Consider the following 20,861-nt stretch of genomic DNA (forward strand, 5'->3'; position numbering starts at 1 on the left):
GATTGTAGAAGGCAATCAGGTTGGTCTGACAGGACCTGCCCCTAACAAAACTGTGCTGGTTGACCTTGAGCATCATCCCTGCTGCTGGCCTATGACAGATATGCACCTTGATAATCTTCTCAAAGAGCTTCCCCAGGATTGAAGTAACACTGATGGGCCTACAGTTGCCTGGGTCCTCCCTCTTCCCTTTTTTAAAGATGGGGACCACATTGGCTTTCTTCCAGTCGTCTGGCACCTGGCCAGAGCACCACGAGTGCTTGTAAAGCCATGCCAGGGGCCCCGCGATAACCCCTGCCAATTCCCTCAACACCCTGGGGTGGAGAGCATTTGGACCTGGTGATTTGAACATGCTCAGCCCCTCCAGAAGTTCCCTTAGTCCTCCCCGACCCTAGGCCTGGTGGAGCTTCTCCTGAGTCTGTCCTGAATCTTGGTAGGGGAGTCCCGGTCCCTGCACAAGAAAATGGAGGCAAATAAATTGTTAAAGAGGTCTGCTTTCTCCTCTGGTGCAACCGCCAGATTACCAAGCATATCCTGCAGGGGTCCCACATTGCCCGGTGCCTTCTTCATACTCCCTATGTATTTAAAAAAGGACTTTTTGTTATTCTTGATGCTAGCCCTAGTTCCATATCTGCCTTAGCTTTCCTAACAGCCCCCCTACAGACCTGAGCGGTGGAGGTATACTCCTCTTTGGTGATAGCCCCTCCCTTCCACTGGGTGTATGCCTCCTTTTTGGCAATCAGGTATTTCCAAATGCCCTTGGTGAGCCGGGGGGCTTTTGGGCACTCTTGCCCCCTTTGCTTCTCGTTGGGATTGTCACCCCTTGGGCTCTGCGTATCATTTCCTTAAGGAACGGCCACTCATCTTGGGCACCCAGTTCCCCTACTCTTTAGGACCTCAGTGCCTCTCCCACTAATCACAACTCATTGAAGTTGGCCCTCTTGAAATCCATCTCAGAGTTCCTTGTTCATGAAGAGAGAGAAAACAAGAAGAAGTAAACCATCAGAGAGAATTAAAAACCTGCAGAGAACCTTGCCCATCTCTCCTCAATACAATTTTAAGACTTTTCAAACTGTCTACAGGTGTTCTGGCCATCTTATCTTCTTTCTCTTCCCCCAGACTTCACCACTATCTATGACGCCACTGACTCTTCCCATCCTCCTTACATCTGCTCCCCTGTCCAGCTTTATTCCCTTCAGTGGGTAGCTGAATCTCACTCTCATTTCTATGTCTTCATCTTACCTCTTACTCAGTTACACACATCTACATCCTAAAAAGACCTGAAAAGGTACCTTGGGACACTCAGTCAATTTGTGTAAAGTGGAGTCCTGAAATAACTGGGCTCTGAAAGCTGATGCATCCTAAGTGATGCTCACATATCAGAAGCCCCAGGACCTCAGGTTAATGGAATCTATTTCTACACATGCTGCGTCTTGATCACTTTTCCCCTTCATCTTCCTATTAACATGCGACAGCAAATAGAGGCCTATTGGCATTCATGAAGTCAGTCAATCTCCAAATTCTTGACTCATTTGTGTAGACTTCACCACTTTCAACAGTCAGCTCTGTAGGGAACTGAAGACCTGCACTCAATTCTATATTATTAAATACAAATATAAACGTTGCTGTTTGGTCTTAAAGTGATGATAACATGAAAACTCAGTTATCTATGTGCTGCGAAGTGATGAGTTGTTTAACAACCAGACACGCGGGACTGAGCAAAAGATACAGCAGGAGTCTTAATTCTCCATTTCCTGCCTTTTATCAGGTTAAACTCTTAGTAAACTGGTCTGTTTCCAACTGGAAAACACATCTCCCTCTTGGTATTTCTCCAGGGGTCTGATGAGAAATGCTGAAGGTTATGAAGGAAAGTTTTCTGACAGCAGGGAAGCAAAGCATTTGCTTCAGTGCCTGTCTGAGCTTGCTGTCTGAGCTTCCAGAATTCCCTAAACTTGCATTCATAATATAGTCTACCTTCCCAGTTGCTGGTTCCTGACCTGGCAACAGGACAAGGAAATAGCCTACCTCAGGCATAACGACCACACTTCAGAGAAGAAGTTGGATGAGAGTGCACTCACGTGCGGAGAAAAGCCAGCTGCAGTATGGGCAACTGAGGGGACAGACCTGGCCTGTGAAATGATGCAGGCTGGGTTGTGCTGCAAGGGGAGAGAGACATACAGAAAGCAAGATGGAGAACATCAAACACAAGTTCGTTCCTCGATGGTCTCAAGAATATAATCAGAAACATGTTTTTCCATTTTGCATTTAATTCCTTTATTAATTCTGGTAGATACAGAAGGATAAAAAGGCACAGAATACACCAAGAACCACCTTTTCCCAATATGCCTGCAGTTGGCATGCATTCCCAATTAACTTAAAATTTGACAAATGGCAGCAATCCCTATCAATCCCCAGTACTGACTGGGGAGGCTTGTTCTTAACTGGAAATAATGGTCAAGTTTATTTCAGCTAGTACATGTTAGTTAAGTTGAAGCAAAATTTTACCGTGTAATGCAAGCTAATATTTTTAGCTTGACTTCAGACATACAATTCAATCAGCAAGGACAGGTACATGACCCTTGGATGCAGATATTCTAAAGCAGGGTTGTCAAACACCCTTACTGGACACAGGCCACGGGGCTCCTCATGGGCCAGATACGGGCCCTCCTATCTCAGGATGAGTGGCAGTGGCATTAATCACTGGGGGTTCCTGAGCTGTGGGGGTTCACACAGGCGTTGCCTGCCCCTCCACTGCCAACATGAGTCTGCAGCATGGCTCTGCAGGACGGAATTTGGTGGAAGGCCCCGTCCACAAATTCCTGGCCCTTCCAGGAGCAATATGAGCCAGATAATATGGTGCTGCAGGCTGCATCTTTGACACCCCTGTTCTAAAGCATGCACAGGGACACTTAACCACTACGCCTTCTCATATAGGTGCTATGCAACTAATACAACGTTAGTATAATGAAATACTGTGCACATGCAGAGCTAAAGACAGTCTCCTCTCCAGAGAGTTCCCTCTAAGACAATAAGATACACTAGGCTGGAGAAACAGATGAAAAGAATATGTGTCATATAATTGTGGTGTTGTAGCTGTGATGACCTGGGAAATATGCCAGAAGCACAGATTCCTGGGAATATCTTTGTTGGACTGACCACATAATTGGGAGAGATAATAGATAAGCACAGTGTGCCCTTCCCAAGGTCTGGGAAAGAGCCTGGGAATCTGTACGCAGAAGTTTGTTAAGCATCTCTCCTAATTCTGCAGTTGGTCCAATGAAAGATATTACTAAAAAAATCTTGCACCCAACTCATAAAACAATATAGTGGTTAAAACAATAACCTATGAGTCAGAATACTGGATTCTCTTCCTGGCTCTGCCACCAACTGAGGCATTAGGTAAGTCACTTCATCCCTCCATCTCAGTTTTCACATGCATAAAAGTCACATCCTTATCCTAAGCATCGAGGCGCTGATTTTCGGCAGGTGCTGTGAGGATTAATTTAACGTTTGGAAAGTGTTTAGCATCTTCCTCCTGAGGATGTTTAAAGGCAGGCAAAAGATTGCATTACATTCTCTGCAGGATAACCTGCTTTTAAGGAAGTTTCAGGGTGGGGGGTTGCTCCTAGACAGGGAACTTGTACATTAAGTTTCCACCTGAAAGCAGTTCAAACACATCAAGCTAAAGGATAAGCCACCCACAGGGGAGATTTATAATAGAAAGGCAAAGCTGCAAGCATTGTATAGCAATCCTGCCGGGCGCCACTACCATCTTCAGACAAAGTCTTCTAAGAGGGATCTTAAGAGCAGAAACAATAAGTGGCATTCAAGAGGAATACCTGCAGCCACTCAAAGCTGAGCTTTCTTACTCAACCAACACATGGGAACATCCGCTTAGCTTGCAAGTGCCATTACTGATTTTGTGAGAGAAATACACAGTCCACAGTACTGCCCCAAGAGAAAAAGCACTTTCACCATAGCCAGAGTCACCTGATAGCTTTAAATACCCTGCATTAATGAATGACTTAATAAAGAGTTCTCTTTCATTAGACAGAATGGCGGCTACACCACCTTGGGGGAAAAGAGGAAAAAAAGGGCTTTCTAACATTAAAGAACTGATTTCGCCAGAACAGTCAACAGCATGAAATCTATTTACCACAGTAAATCAGTGCTCCTGTTTATTCTGCACTTTACCTCTGCTGTTCAGTTAAAAATAGCTATGATAAACCTGAGAGCACAAATCCCACCATGACTGTACTGCGTGCTCACTTCAAAGTGCTGATTTACTTCACTGGCCCAAGCCTTCTGCTTCAAATTTTTATTGCTACATTAAAGCTGTTCTTGCTAGAACACTGAGGGGTACTGTTCTTTGGTACATGAAATAGGCTGAAGAGTTTGTATTGCAAGTATTGCAAAGCCAACAAAGAGAATAACCAAATGCACTTACAAAAAAAAAGGGTTTAAACCCAGTCTACGTCTTACACTGGAGTGATGGGTAAAGACACGCTTCATGAAGCAGAAAATAAGTTCTCAAGCTCCTATCACTGGAATATGGCGATTACATCCTCATGACAGGCACCACGATCAGAACAAAGGAGTCGGGACAAAGGATGGAGCATTAGGATTTTCATTTCTATTCCTAGCTTTGTCACCAATTCATTGTGTGGCTTCAGATATGATACTTGGCTAGCTTCCTTCTAACTCAGTTTCATGATCTGTAAAATGGAGATATCAGCAAGATTTCCCTGCTTCTCCATGGCCACACAAATCAATATTTACAAAAGAGTTCACAGAAATATTAAGCATGTCTTTCTGACAAAGACTTTGCCAACCATTGTGTGTGGAAAACCATACTCCACTGTGGTAATGTAGATTATAGCCTCTGTTCCTCTCAGTGCTCTTCACACAGTACCACTTGGGCCAGGAATAACTTAAAAGGAGAAGGTTTAAAAAGCTATTAATGTTCACTTTGTTAACTGTCATACAACTAATACTATAACAGCAGTTATAATACATACAAAATTGTCTCTGAATTGTCACTGAAAAGCCTGGCCAAAGCCGATTAGAATAATTTATTTTCAGGGGGACTTAGGAAGGCAGACTTTTTCCTTCAGAGTTTGTAAACTGGGAGCTTATGAAAATGAAAAATTAATAAGGCTGACATGCATCACCACAATACTGATCTACAGAGCATGTCATTAATCCAGCCCAGAGATCCCCACTCTGATATGCCAATGCACCAAACTGGAGCATACCTTGCTACGCCAGTCGCGCTGAATATGGAAAATGTGCAAAGCAGACTTGTCAGTAAGTCCATCTCTATACCCTGGATGTCCCATCTGTGCATATCTTCAAAAACTCAGCCCAATGGGATGAGCTAAAGAGGGAATGGAATTAAAGGACATAAGGAATGGAAGACAGTTCTACCGGGGGAAGAAAAAGCAAAAAAAACAGTTAAGTAGATATTAAATTTCTCCATTTTCCTTGGCATTACTGCAAATCTTTTTGTTCTGGACAGTTTTTGTCCAAGTAACCTAGCTTCTTTGTCTATACGTTACTTATAATTCGCTACTATATTCATCCTGGATGTGTGTCTACATGTCACTTTAAAAAGATTAATAAATGATAATCCTATATAATCCTGCAGTGACAATGACATAGTCTGTTCTCATAGAAGTGACTGACATGCCAAAATTAATTCTATATCAAGGAGAAGAAAAATGGGCTCCAAGGGCCATGTTCTTGTTCAGACAACATGTACTTAGTGATGAAGCTAGTCAACATGAGAGAGAGATCCAATGGCATCTAAAGGGCCCTATCAAGTTTTTTTTTCACAAATACAAATAAAGTTCATCCCCATACAAGTAACAACAAGCATTTTGTCTCATTTGTTAGAGAAAAATACTGTTGTCATCTTTCATAGAGGACAACGGGATCTTGACAGACACGTGGGAGAGACAGGTAATAGGTAGAATTTATTTACAGTACAAAAGAAAATGACTTAATGCTGGTAAGTAAATGTTGGGCATAATTGTCCCACACAGATACCAGTATCAAGTCCATGGCTATAACATGCTGTAAATATACCAAGCTGAAGCTCTTTCATCCATTTCTATGTATAATCTCACACCATTAAGATCTGATGGCCAGTACATAAATTGCTGCAGGTCTCCAACAAATTCAATTTGTACAGCCCAGAATACTGGTAAACTCAGCACATCCCCAAAATCCCTGTTTTCAGAATAGGCAGACAGCTTTCTGCACTTCCATAACATTCCCATTCACTTTGCTACCCAAGCCTTCAAATGGACTAGTCAGGTGCACTGTACCCACTGTACACTAAATCCCAAATGCTATTCAGGAAACAAATCTCTTGTATATGTATCGGGAATGGGAAAGGAGGAAACTCCCTTAAATTACTAAGCTTTCCATGTGATAAGAGCTAGTTTCAATCTAGCTAAGATCAGGGACAGAGTCCCAGAGATGACCAGAAGAGGTAGCCATAAGCTCCCATTGGTTCCAGTGAGAGTTTTGTGGCTAAAGCTTCTGATCTGATTTAAAAAAAAAAAATCTCATCTAGGGGCTTTATTGATCTTCTCCTGGTGCTGCTGCGAAGTGATAGAGGCCATTCATTGCAGAGATGTACAAACAAGTTAGATAAGATATTGGTGGAAAATGAAGCACAGTACAGGAGGTGGCCTGTAATCTACAGAGCTGGGAGAAAAAGAGCAGAAGCCAGCCTGCATGATTCAAGTGATCTTTTCCAGTCCAATTTATTTGGGGATGTAGAAATGCATTCATCCAAGTCATTCATCTTAAACCAGGAAAAAAGAGTAAATGCTTGTTATTCAATCAGCTTCAAGACATGAATTAACGTATTCAGTCCAGTTTCTAGCACATGGGAATCAAGTCCCAGACAACCCTGTTGGGCCTTTGACTAAAAGGCCAAGACTTGAATTGGACTGGATTCTGCTCCCTTACCCTTAGAAATGGGCCATCTAACTCGGAGCACAAGAGCATTAGCAGGATTTAGTGGGGAAGCTTGTATCATCAGCAATGCACCCATTCTGTCAATGCAGCACCTTGCATGAAACGGACTTAATTTTTTTTAAAGGTATAAAAGGTAGGCACATAGGATAATTAAACTGTACATCCTTTAGTATCACAACTTAATAATGGAGGCGACGAATCAAAAAGCTGATCAGATTTTCCACAGGCACGCTAATTAATTAATAAGAAAAGGGAGGGGGAAGCCAGAAAAAGAGATGCACAAAACCAAAACAGATGGGACACTGCAGTCTGCCTATAATGCTAATTCAATCATGGTCTGATGCTCATAAGGTCTAAAAGAGAGCAAAAGAAAAGAAAGAACTAAGTAGCCTGGCACAGAATTCTCCCTAAATTCGTTTGCAAATCTAAGTACATATCCAAAACTCAAAATTGTGAGATGACAACCTGCATGCTAAATCGTGGGCACATTTTACAACCCCTGCCACAAAAAGCGGCATGCAAAACATTACTAAGCACCCCACGCTGCAGACACTTATGCTTTCTGCTCCAAGGAATTCAGAAACAGCTTTCAGAAATGACACAACAAAGGGGCAGTAAGAGAGAAGCAAAAGGAAGACTGGGAGCAACCATATACACTAACACGATCATTCAGCAAAGACCAGACAAGTAAGGAGTTTTATTTTATTAAAAGATAAATTGAGTGAATAGGTACCAGTCCAAGAGTTAACTGGCTAGTTTCTTGTAGCCACTCTGGAAGAAAGATTTTAAGACTAGATTAATTCCTAACTCTTTTTTTAATGTGACATCATGAATCTACCATATCTGCCATAGCAGATGCACTGCAATATCTGAATTCAGTACACTGTGCAACAGGAAATAGAACAAATTAAGTCATTTTGAAAGGATCTGTATGTTGTTTTCCTATTTAAAAAAGCACAGCCCTACAGAAAGTTCTCAGCTAGCTCTGCACATATTGCCTACTCTTATGCAAAATCTGTGCAGAGTATCACCTCCTCCTTTCCCTCCCTCTCTTAACATTTCACACTCCACAGAAGTCAGAATAACATTTCAACTTACAATTAAAACAAACAACTGGATTTGTTCCCCCTTTCCTTCCATGCCATAATGCATCATGAATGCATCTGATATCTGCAACAAGTGCTATAATTGAGTTTGTTGGAAAAAATAGGCCCATTTTGATTGCTTGACACAATGGTAGCTGCAACCAGAAACAGTATCAGCCAGCATGAGATCAAAGAATAATGATCATATCTGAGACTTGTTTGAGCCAAGATGATGATAGGTGGTTGAACAAATCATTGTAGACAATCTCACGTTGAGCATCACAAATGTTATGAGGTCTGCTGCTTCATGATGCATATATCAGGCAATAGACTGGAAAGACCTATAAGTCATACTGTCCATTGACTTCTAAGAGAAGAAAAGTTAAATACTTAAGATTTGAGATGTGGAACACACTTCTCAAAGGGTTAATGCAAGTAACAACAGTTAAATCTGAATTCATTTTTAAACCACTCCCATGTGATCGCTTTAATTATATCAACTACTGTACACAGTGAAGCTCAGAAGGAAACTGAGTCCACCAAATGGGCTGTAAGTGCTTGTGATGCATGTTAGTTATGAGGTTGTTTCTGTTTTGAATACATTTGCTTCAGAACGAAATAATTCTGTTCCCTATGTTAATGGCAACAAGCAAAACTCAGTCGTAACATGACTGACAGAGTTATTTTGTCTCTCTGTCCTGAAAGACCCAAAACATTTTTACTAGTTTCCCACCTCAAGCTAAATTTTATTAGTTACTCTAGCTAATTTCTATTTCAAGACTTTGTTGTATAAGATTGGGAAGTGTGAAACAACTTGATTGAAAATACTTCAGTAACTTCCCAGAATGTAACATGAAGTCTTGTGTCTGCTGTGTACCCAACATTTGATCTTTGTAACTAGGAAAACAGTGAATTACACTGAGACAACAGCAACATCGCATTTGAATTAATAGGGTTAGCTTTTTTTCCATCGGCACCTCTAAGGCTAGGGACAAAAGTTACACATAAACTGGTTTAAGTGATCAGAAACTGGTTTAAACCTGTAGCAGAACAGAAGTTCAGTGCACATAAACCAATTTCAAAATGGCTGAAACTGGTTTAAGATAAATGGTAGAATGTAGTATCAGACTTAACTGATTTAGGTCAAACCAGTTTATGAAACTTTTGTCCCCCAGCATCCCAGAATTTTGCAGCTCTGGGCTGAGCTGTCTGCTCCAGAGACCAGGGCTGGCCCCACTCCTCTGCTCCCTAGCTGGAGCAGTGAGGGCTGCCTCACTGGTCAGCTCACTGCCCTCACCCCCAGCAAACCCTGGTTGGGGTATGGGGCCAGGGAGGAGGCTTAAACTTCCCTTCCCCCCCCCCAGTATGAAGCTTCCTTGCCCTGCTTGCTTAGCCCAGCTGTGACTGTGGACTATAAACCTCAGACGCACCTGGAAGCAGGACGAGGAAGTGATGAGCAACCCTGCAGAATCCTGCTTCAGTGATTCTGGACTGCAAATCCCAGAGACCTCAGGGGCAGCAGGAAGAGGAAGTGAACACACAGCCCATGCTGGCTACATGCCAGAGAGCCATGCTCTAGCACCCCCTGGATTCTGGCTTCAGCCACTGCAGGCATGTGGCTGCATTTCCTGAATCAAAAGTGAACGTCTGCTTATTTGCTTATTGGTTCAATCTGTTCAGTTTAAACTAACCTGCGAGGACTGGATCAATTCAGCCTTTGGTTTTTTGACCATCTATACTTAGCCCATATGCCACATGGCATTGCTAACATTGCTTTAGCCTACAATGAACACAAATGTTGATTGGGTGCAATCAGTCTGTTTTACTGTTTGAGGTTTTCTTCCTCAAAACCCACTAGATACTTTCTATTTACCTAACTTACTATTTATTTGCGACTCAAATACACCCTAGTTAGGTCTACTTTATTTCTGATCTCACTTTTTCCTTAGTTGATAGTGCCTCTACAGAGAGAAGAGTTACTGGAGGTGGAGGCTAACAAAAGGAACCACTTCCCCAAAGTTACACAAGCTCCCAGAAATGGTAAACTTCATGATGGGTATGAGAAAGTCAGTCAGTCCCATTTAACTTGTATCAATTTTAAGTCAATCTAGTTAAACTAGTACATCTCCATGCACAGGCACTAATTTTATCTTAAAAGGTAATTTAGTTCAGTTTACTAATACCTAACTGACTTCAGCTAAACTAGGAGCCTGATTTAAGCCACAGTAAGAGTGTCTACATAGCCCTTTGCATAGTTTTCATTATACCTGGTTAAAAAAACAAACAAACACAGTACTAGTTAAACCCATGCAACATCTCTACACACTTGACTTCTCCATCTTCAGTTCAGTACCAGCCTGCAAATGAATGGTTCAAAATCATGTAGTCAAAAGTATTTTTTTTTCCTCATAGCATGAAGAAAAGTCCAAGAACTGTCTACAAGAATGAATGTGCTAAAATTAGCTTGATAGTGGGGAATGGTATAAGAACCCTTCTGGAAGCATACACTCTGTGTAGCTTCTGAATACTGTACCAAATAGAAACCATGTTTGGAAGCAAGAGTTAATATTTTTAATATTTCGGAGGCAGAAAACATTGTGCAGACCTAAATAGAGAGGTTCATTAGCATTACAAATGCATGCCAGAGAACAGGAACAGTACACAAGCATATTCCCTGCAGAGGTGCTGGCAATGGTAGATTCAGCTTTACCTTCTGAGAATTTTCTGAACTTAAACTGGACAGCTCAGTTACTGACTAGTTGCACCAGAAGTGAACTTATGCATATCAACTGTAAATCTATCCTTCACAAGAGCTTCACAGTTCCAGTACAGCACAATTAAGACTCGAGTTGGTTTTGAAAAAAGGCTTTGTTAGAATAATTTCTGGAGTCCAGGCTACAGGAAGAAGGAAAGAAAAAGCCGTTAGACAACTCACTTATATAATATGAAAGATACAACTTCAAGTCTCTGATGTACATGAACCAGAAAAATCTGAAGTTAAATGTTGAATTACACAGGACAAGAACAAGAACCTAGTGCTCATCTCCCAGGCCAGTATGTTATTTCTGCTTCTTCTTGCATCCCTGAAGTGGGCACACATGCACTCGCATACACACCACCAAGTATTCAACAAATTTAAAATGTTTTGTACGTTGTTTTTTCTTACTTCATTATAGAATGAGGTGAGGGGTTAGAGGGGAGGGAGTGGGGAAGTATCAAAACCTTAAAAGTTCCCACAAAATGAAATTATTATTTTCTGGCAGCTCTAAGAAGTTTTATATATAAGCTTTGCTCTTAAACCAAAACAAGACCAAAAAAAAAGAAAAAGAAAAAAGAAAGAAACAACAACTCCAGAGCTATTGTTGTTTTACTGATTGGATCTTGGTCACAAGAATAAGTATACAGAAACAAAAGACTAATTTTTTTTATTGGGGGGGGGGGGGGGGGGGGAGCGGGAAGGAATTTTTTTTTGCTATGCTCTCTGCCTCTTCAGAAAGTCTTGCACGTGCAGCACTGATATAAAATCCTGCCCTACAATGAGAGACTATCACTATCAACTTCAAGAGATTTAAGAATTCACCCTATACAGTGATTTTTTTTCTTTCCTTTTTTTTTTTTTTTTTAATATACCAGAGGCAAAAATGAGAAATAATAACTGAGAATGAAGGAGAGAGCTGGGTTTTAGACTGTGTGCATTTGCTTCAGAGTTGTTACATCCAAAGCCACATTAGAAACTAATGTTAAATTTCTACTCCTGAAGAGGTAAGGACAAGACAGGACTAAGCTCACCCTTCAGAGAACGCCCAGGTCTTTAAAAAACAAAAACCAAACAAAAAGCCCCATGATTTTAGCCATTCTAAAAAAAGTGTGTCCAAAGTGAAATGATATATCTTTAAAGAATTAAATAGTCCCAAATTGATGTTTTCTATGAGAAGTTAGAACATAAAAGTTGCAAAACTGTAAGCCCAAAACAGTTTCCAGGGTTCCAGTTTAATGTGGGTAGTCTAGAGGCTTATCCAAGTAAGCTATGGTAATCTCCCCAGGCTACCCTATTAGCTTTAGCATAGTTTAGCTGTGGCCCTACTCTACCGTCCCCCACAATCCCTAAATGTGTGTCACAAAGAGATCATATTTGGGAGAATCCTAGGCTAGATTTTTTTGGCGCCCCTTTATGCCACCCCGTCTTTCTTTCACTTTGTGGAAAGGCATGGGAGCAATGGTGAGGAGTACACCCCCAGGCATTAGCATGGGGCAGGAACCAAATGCCTGAGGTCTGGGAAGAAGTCAGCATACTATGGCAAAGATGGAAAAAGTGTTTCCTTTATGCATTTAAAGCAATAAAACACAAACATAATGAAGTCCTGTAGCATTACCTTTAATAATTTATTATGGAACTTTTCTAAGTTACTGCCCCAAAGTGTTTATAATCTAACAGCCAACTTACATCAAGGGCAAATGCTGGAGAAGTTTTAGGGACTGCAAAGGCATCTTCAGAAATATTGGTGATAATCACATGCTTTGGTTAGAAACACTTCGTTTGCTCCTATTTTGTGTCAGTACAGACACAGACAGAGCCTATAGATGTGCAGGAAGGCTGCTCGCAATGAGCTGCAATTACAGCATGTTGGAGCAGACTTGATTTAAATCTGCGCTCGGGGTGGGTGAGGGTGGTACAGGCAGTGGCGATACTGGGAGGGGTGAATATGGGGGCAGGGGGGGCCACAGCAAATTTTGAGGTGGCTGTAGCCCCTGCTCTCATCACCACGCACCCAAAGTCCAGCCCTGGCCTGGCCCCCTAGCAGGAAAGGCTGGTGCAGTCCCTGGCCCCAAGCCTGCAGCCCACCCTCTCCCCATGTACAAATCCAGGGGGCACATGCCCCCCATGCCTCCCCCAGAGGTATGTGCAGCAGCAGGGAGCCGCCCCTGCTCCCCTGCGGCTCCGTCCCATGCCCCACCCTGTCTGGGCAGCACGTGCTCTGTCCCTCCTTACCATGGGGGGCCCTCGATCTGCCTCCCCTCTTTTCCTCCCCTCCACAGACTTACCAGCAGGATTTTGATCTCCAAGCTGCCAGGCTGCATATTTGCGGATATGGCTGGTTAATAATTGGCCATCGGCATTGGCCAAAAAAAATCTTTATCAGTGCACCCCTAGTACTCTGTAGTGCATCACTGCGAAATACTGCTTTTTTAAAGCTCACAGTAAAAACACTAAATACAGGTTATATAAACAGCTTATGTGCAACTATGTAAGCTTGTTGGGGCCAAGAAGTCAACGAGTCTAAATCAGCAGTGAAAATCATGAGTTTCAGCACTAGAGAAAGAACAACTCCACCTGAAAGCAAATTTCAGCTCTAGGTTTAGGAATTGTTGGATAAAATACTGGGGAAAACTGAGATTTCTAGTTCTAGCACAATCCTTAAACTGTTCAGCTTTGAGGAAGTTATTTCTAACTATAAAATTCAAACACCCAACCTCCCTTTCCTTTCACAAATTATTAGAGTGGACTATTGTATCCTTTGTATGGCTTTGTACATTCATGGCCACATGACAACAGGTTGGGCTTGCAAAAGTGATGTTGGCCCCTGTCAAATATTCAGGAAAAATACAGACGGGGCACCACCATCCTCATTCCGACGTTTGTTTCATGAATTACCTTCATGGTAGTAACTTTAGGCATTTAGATGCAAACTGTTAATAGGAAAATCATTGCTGTATACTTTTTTCTTTCAACATGTTCCAAGAAAGAAATGGGAATGACCTAAAATATGTCTCTCTCACTTAAAATGCTCTGTTAGAAATACTACTGTAGCAGGTTTGCCTTTTGTAGCTTGGGTTGAGCGCCAGGCTTGAAATCTTGCTGTTTTGATTGGTGGAGCCCATCCACCAATCAGGAGGCAGAAAGAGGAGTTAAGTCACGCCCCCTTTCCTGAGGGGAGGGATAGAGGCGCTCCCCCACCCCGACCTGATTGAAGACTGCAACACTCAGGTCCGGAAGACTTCAAGGGCAGAGCCCAGGAGCACATAAAAGGAGCTGCGTGCCCAGCATGAAGGGACACATCCGGGAGAGAGAAGAGAGAAGGGGAGTATATACCCGAGTTACCTGAGCTACACTACTAAAGGATTTCCCTGCAAAAAGCATACTTTTCCCCCTTCCCACCTACAACTTCTACCTCTCCTCTACCTGTTATTCTTTGCAACAGAAGGTTTGCTTCATAATTTATTTTCCTTCAGATTTGTAATAGGAACATTTAGTTAGCTCCCAGTTCAGACTCTGAAGTAACCTAGTGCCCCATAAACATGTCTATAGGGGACTTCAAAGGGCAGCTGTTAAAAAGTTGGTGTTCTACACTGGTTTATGTTTGTTCAGCAATATTATCTTAGATCTCTGAAAGAAAATTAGTGATGCATCCTTCTTCTAGGCTGGTCTCCAAGGCACCTGGACTCTGGGAAGTTTCACTTTCAGATGAAAAGAAGGTGTCTTGTAATACATCTGAGATGCATGCCAATAGCCCAGGAATGTTCAACCTCTGGTGGCTTATTGCTGAAATCAAAACTGTAAGTTAACACCTAACAGATGCTAGCAAGATGAAGCCTCTCCTTGTTATATGGAATGATTGAAGGAGCCATCAAACACAACCCTCATAGAGGAAATTTCATTTAGCAGACTGCACAAATGGGGACAATATCTCCTGACTTGGAGTCATGCGGATTCGCTTTTGGAACCTGGCATCAGTATCTAGCCAGTTAATCATATTACAGAACTATTATTCTGGGTTTCCAGTTTGTCAGAAAGGAAAAGCTTTTCTTTTAGCCGCTTCTGCTATCCACATATATTATAGTTTTATATAATGAAATGGATCATTTCCTTTTGCCTTGTGCAAGGGTCATTACCCTTTATTTTTGTGCATATTCAACATAATTTTGTTTGCTTAGAAGATCATTTCTTTTCTTTTTTTAAATTGAACAAAGCTCCTCTGCTCTCCTACTCCATTTCTCTTCTTAGTTAAAAATAAAATCATGCATGTGTGTACACACACAAACATGCTTGGCACATGCATGCAAGCCTCTTAAAAGGGATAAAGGGGGCTTTAACATTAGGAGATTTTGATATAATACCTTTTAATTCTCTTCTTTTAAACTTTGTGCTGTCTTTCAAAATAGGACAACACCGCAACACAGAAGACTTATTAAGGCTACTCCCAACATTTTGAGATACATTGCAGACAATTTTCCTTTATCAATTCACTCAGAATCTCATACGTCAATGCACACAGAAAGGGATTCTCAAAAATCTTTCCCTCTGGGAACCAAGACAAAACTGAATTTTTTTTCTGGACCTCAACTTCCAAAATCCTTTGGAAACATTAATTAATATTCCCTATATATAAAGCATCTAACAAACCCATTTCATTTTGTTATAAAAGGTATCATGAATTGGCTTAAGTGAGACCGAAAGTTTTTATGCTGCCTGTATTACTTGTTATCTTTTGAACTCTGTTTTTACATGTATGACAGCAGCCATACCAGCCAAGAGTCTAAATGGCACAAATCTGGAAGTTAGTGGCCAGCTCCATATTAATAGAGTATCCTGTGATTTAGTGAGATACAGCCGTATGCAGTCACTCTGCCTGACCGTCAACAACTTAATTGGCATGAGTTTGGGAATCAAAGGCATCTTCACAGATTGATGACAAACAAAATTGAAGCCAACAGATCCTTCAGTGCTAGAAATTACCCTGACAAAGTGCATGGAGGACTGTGTGAACCCTTTTGCCAAGGTGAAGAATAAGTGTTGAAGGTGACAACACAATCTACTGAAGCAGAATTTAGGAGGTGTACATCAACACCTCTCTGCATGTTTAGTCTTTCAGAACAAGTCTCTCCACAGGAGAGATGACTATCTCATTTTGTTATTATCAGCATACATACAAGGTTAAGTAGACTTAAAATTTTCCCAATATTTTTTTTTCAGGTTTGCAAACTACCTAGTTCACAAATGATTGCCAAATTATGGACAAAGCACACAGCTCTTTGCTGCAGCTTGTACTTAAGAGTGCCATTCTTGATCAGCTAGAGAAAAGCTGCAGTCCTGCATAGCTGATTGGAGAAGCAGTGCCCTTCGAAATAAAAGCCACAAACACCCTGAGCACTTCAGTGGCCCTATGAAGCTGTTATCTGTGACCATACAATACCTGTAATTAGACTGCAAAACCTTTTCTTTTCAGTGGGCTAAGAAATCTAACCCTACTGTAATGTTAACCTACAGTCACAGCATTTCGTCAAGAAGAGTGCAAAACCACATACCACTACATGCTACATATTAGGATTATATGCCCACCCCTGAAATGCAATTACCTCTTGGTCAGAGTATGAAAGTCTTTATGTACTAAGCACAACAGTTAGAATGCCAAGTAATAAATATATGTTAAATTTTTCCCAAAAATTTTATCTGAAGAGAATGCCAGGATTGAATACTTAGGAAAAAGTATTTTAACACGAGGCTGGAACACAGATTAAGTACCAACTTGGAGGCACAGTTTCACCTACTAACCCAAAATTTCTTCAGTCAGAACCTGTGCTTTTCTTGGGGATTTCCTAAACTAGTATGACTGCTCAGCATATTAGATCCGACAAGATGTGCGCCCAAGTGTATGCGTGACATTACAATTTACTGGTTGTTAAAAAGACTATAAACAATCCAAAAAGCCGTAAAATCCAAACTATATGGTTAAAAATAATGTTAATAGCGTGCCATAAAAGCCAGAAGAAAACAAATAAGAAGTAAAACATCCATTCTGGTCTTAAAACATTGTAAATACCAAGTTACATGGGAGAAAAATTATTTCCATCTCAAAAATGTTTGCAATTTCGAATTTTTTACCTGTTCCGTACAGGGACAAAACTGAGCCTCTTCAAAGAAAGGGTAGTTAGCTGAGTTAGTGTGAAGGCAAAAGGCAGGATTAATATGCACCTTACAGACTAACTAAATCAGAGACGCAAAGACATATGCATCAGATGCTAACATCTGATGAAGTGAACTCTGGGTCACAAAAGCTTGTGAAACTCTTTTTTAGTTAATATATTAAAGATGCCCCTCTATCTTGCCTTTTTTTTTTTAAACACCTCTCAAACAGAAGTTGACACACAAAGACACATTTCTGGGGGTGGGGTAGAGTGGGATATGGGAGGCCCAGATGATTCAAACCAGATATCAGAACCTCATTTCTCCCACATCTCAGGGAATCTCTTTCAACCACTAATCTATACATTACTCTAGATTGGGTCTTTCTCAGTCTCTCTTATTGAAGCAGCTACAATTTATATAAATAACAAAATATTAATTAGAGCAAAGACTTGAACCCATGTCTCCCCCAACTCAAGTATGTACCTTGATCACTATCCATTTGGCTATAGGACTGCCTCACACATACAGACACACACATATAACACGCCCCCCACCCCCCAACTTGAAATTCGATCTAAGAAAAGTTTCTCAGCTTCAGGTTAGAAGTTTTGTCAAAGCTGGTTTGTTCTCACAAAGTTTTGGTTTTGACAGAAGTCAGCATTTTCTAATGAAAAACTGTTTTGTCAGAAAATTCTCAACCAGCTCTAGTCCCAGGTGCTGCAATACAGTGCTATACGAGGTAGTAGCAAGCAATGAATTTCCAAAAATGTATTTAATTGTAGTATTTCCTCTGAACTGTAATGCAGTGGGATAAATTAAGGACAGTGTAGCAGTCCCTTTATTTTACTTGTGGAAAACATACCTTTACAGACATTATTTTAATGTTGTTCTCAAATTTATATAATTCAATGCAGCAGAAGCACATTGTACCTTAAATCTGTGTTCTTATTAATGAATGCTGTAGAGCCTAAAGAAAAATGGGAAGAGAAGTGCTTTCAACAGAATCATTATGCATTAAAAATTAAGGAATCAAGAAGGAAGTACAGCTCAGCACCCTTGTGATAAACATATTTCTCATTTACATAGATCTGAAACACAGCATCCTGCCAGTACAGCTGGTAGCAGACTGCTACAGTGTGTGAACACCATCACTTGTCGATTTTTTAGACACCTTCTCTTCTGTGCTCAAGAAGGTAAAGAAAAAAAATGAAAGGAGGTAACTAGTGACAATTATATCAAACACAGCCAATTGAATGCCTAATAGCTTCTCAAAGGTAACTTAACCCAAAATTTCAAAACAAGGACTTTTTTCTAGAATTGGAAAAAAATCAAACTTTTTAAATAGTTCAGCATCTCTGCTTCACTCCAACTGGAACGCAGGCTTCTGAGGAGTTATGGCAAATTAGTTCATGGCTGTGTAAGTTTCTGCTTCTTTACATAGCACACTGATAATTCAAGGTAGATTCTCTAGATCCCCACCACCCAACTAAATCCCTATAGGAAGTACTCTTTTTCTTAGCAATAGTGTTATTCATGAATAAGTTTATCTGATAGTCAACCTTTATTAATACTTTTTAATTGATTTTAATTTATCAATTCAATTAACAGAAAGACCGAGTTCTCAGCAAGAAAACAGGAACAAGGAGTCAAAGGGAACACTTAAAACTGGAAATAAATCTCTCCTCAGCCAAGTGTCCAATACTTTTGCACATGTGTAATCCAGACATTAGCACTGTTTGCCATTAGGATCAACTCTTCCATGCAAATAACCAGCTTGGATACAGAGGGCACACCACAGCCTTTTTGTTGCATAATTATTAAGAAACCAGTTGAAACATTAAGTATTTTTAAGAAAATATCAAAAAAATCATTCCACCATCTGTGGCAATGGTTGGATGCTACTGTTTTCTAAGAAATTCAAATTCAGTTCCTACAATGCTGCAGCAAATAAATTATGCCTCTTATATGACTCAGTATTACAAGGTTACAGTACTACACATAGTATATTACTAAACAAAGCTCAGGACCTAATCCTTCGAGGTTACTGGCAGCCAGAGAGGTGCTAATTCCATCTTGCCATCTCAGTGGCAAGATCTCAGTGTCTTGCCATCTCAATGGCACCAAATGCCACAATGGGCACTTACACATGCAGTTAATACACAGTAATAAACTCTAGCACATATTGTACTGGAGTTTATTGTTCCTGGGTGTGCCGTTTGAATGTGTGCCCAGGACTGCAGCACACTGACCTGGGTTGAAGCAGCCCTGGCTGGAAGGGAGCCAGAGGGTCATCCTGCCAGCCCAGCCCTGGTCCAATCTAACTCAATGTGCTGCAGAGGGGTTGGCTGAGGCATGAGGGTGCTCCAGTGTAGGGCTAGCCAGGAGGCAGCTCCTGCACTGAAGCAGCCTCATGCCCCAGCCAGCCCCATCAGTGTCTACACATGAATTGCAGCACATTAAGTAGCACCTCCATAGTTTAGTACTTGTGTTGACAAGTGCTATCCTACAGCAGTGTTTATTAGTTTACTGAGGCCTAATAGGACCACAAGTGCAGACACTGAGATGTTTACTGTGGAGCTAATTAGGCAACTGCAGTAAACGTCTCATGTAGACGTGCCCACTGTTAACTTGTCTAGGGCAGGAGAGGTGCACAGGATTTTAAGTCATACAAGTACACAGTCCCTTCAGAAGTCAGTGCAGCATATTACACAGCATATTGAAAATCAGCAAAACATGCTCCAAGTAGTGAAGAAAGAGGAATATAAATGGCAAGACTTGCATAGGGACCATCCTTGTGACCGGGGATGTTTCTAAATGCTTGCTGATTGACTGAAGTTCAACAGGATGCTTTACAGAACACGGGGCATAAAATTATAGGGTGATCAATCTTGTGACTAAAGCCAAAGCTAGCTACACTCAGTTGAAAAAATGGATTTGCAGATGATGTGAATATTTGTGGGTTACCTTGAAAGTTTTCCAGTAGCCAAATGAATCCTGAAGATTTTAAGCTTGCTCTCATAAGTTTGGCAGTCACTGCTTGTGTAAAGTTAAGGTACGTGCAGAGAGGCAATGCTGGCAGTGCCACAAGTTTCCACTTCTCACTGCTACTGTATCCTATTGAGCAAACCCTCCATTTCCCTTCTCATTCTACATTTTTTAGAGGCAAATCCTAAAGCTAGGGAAAGCCCCTCTACAAGCTTCAGCTTATAAGATTCTTTTCCCCAAACCAAGAAGCAGTTTTAGAACAGTATGTGATTTTTGGCTATAGTATTAACAGTTATCCCAACCATATTAATGCTTTAAGTATTTAACAAAACACTAAAAAGAGAAAATGAGCATTGCAATACTAAAACAAACCAGAATAGTCTTTTCCAGTGCTTAGTGCCAGACTTCTCAGAGGAAGTCTCAAAAAACAGTTTATTGGAAAATGATGGTCTAACCCAGCCTAGAAAGGCTTCTTTCTTGCTTTAGACAGAAGCTTGGTTTGTGACATATTTTTATCTGATACAATGAAATTCCTGGATTCAATACTATCAAGTGGCAGCTAGTTCCAAAGGCTAATTGTGCATCCTTGCATTTAATGGCCCCTTGTCCCTGTATTTTGTCATGACTGTTCCTGTCCTTGCCATTAACTTACTGCATGTCCTTGAGGACTTCCTCTCTCTACCTCTATTTACCCATCTGTGAAAAAATTCTTACCCCAGAAGTGTTTTGAGATTCTCACATTTATTAATGCCCGTCAAGAACTTCATGATCCTTGGATGAAAGCATGATGTAAGTGCCAAGTATCAATATTAAAATTACCACAGCATGCTGAATTCTTAGACTTATAAAATCAAGTATTCCTGTGATCCATTTAGTCCTTACACAGCCGCTCCTGCTGA

The 20,861-nt window shown here is 41.0% G+C and overlaps 1 protein-coding gene across 4 annotated transcripts in view; it reads right to left on the bottom strand.

Annotated features, from left to right (window-relative positions):
• Positions 1–20,861, bottom strand: part of LOC112550817 (transmembrane protein 263-like) — a 273,093-nt gene that overhangs the window by 217,254 nt on the left and 34,978 nt on the right. The window contains exon 2 of one of the 4 annotated variants that reach the window (XM_025207941.1): positions 2,076–2,153. The exons of the other annotated variants lie outside the window; for them this stretch is intronic. Coding sequence (XP_025063726.1) covers positions 2,076–2,153 — 78 coding nt within the window. The remainder of the gene's footprint in view (positions 1–2,075; positions 2,154–20,861) is intronic. 4 annotated transcript variants of the gene reach the window in all.

This window comes from Alligator sinensis, unplaced genomic scaffold (genome assembly GCF_000455745.1).
Source record: "Alligator sinensis unplaced genomic scaffold, ASM45574v1 scaffold592_1, whole genome shotgun sequence".
Classification (NCBI taxonomy): Eukaryota; Metazoa; Chordata; order Crocodylia; family Alligatoridae; genus Alligator; species Alligator sinensis.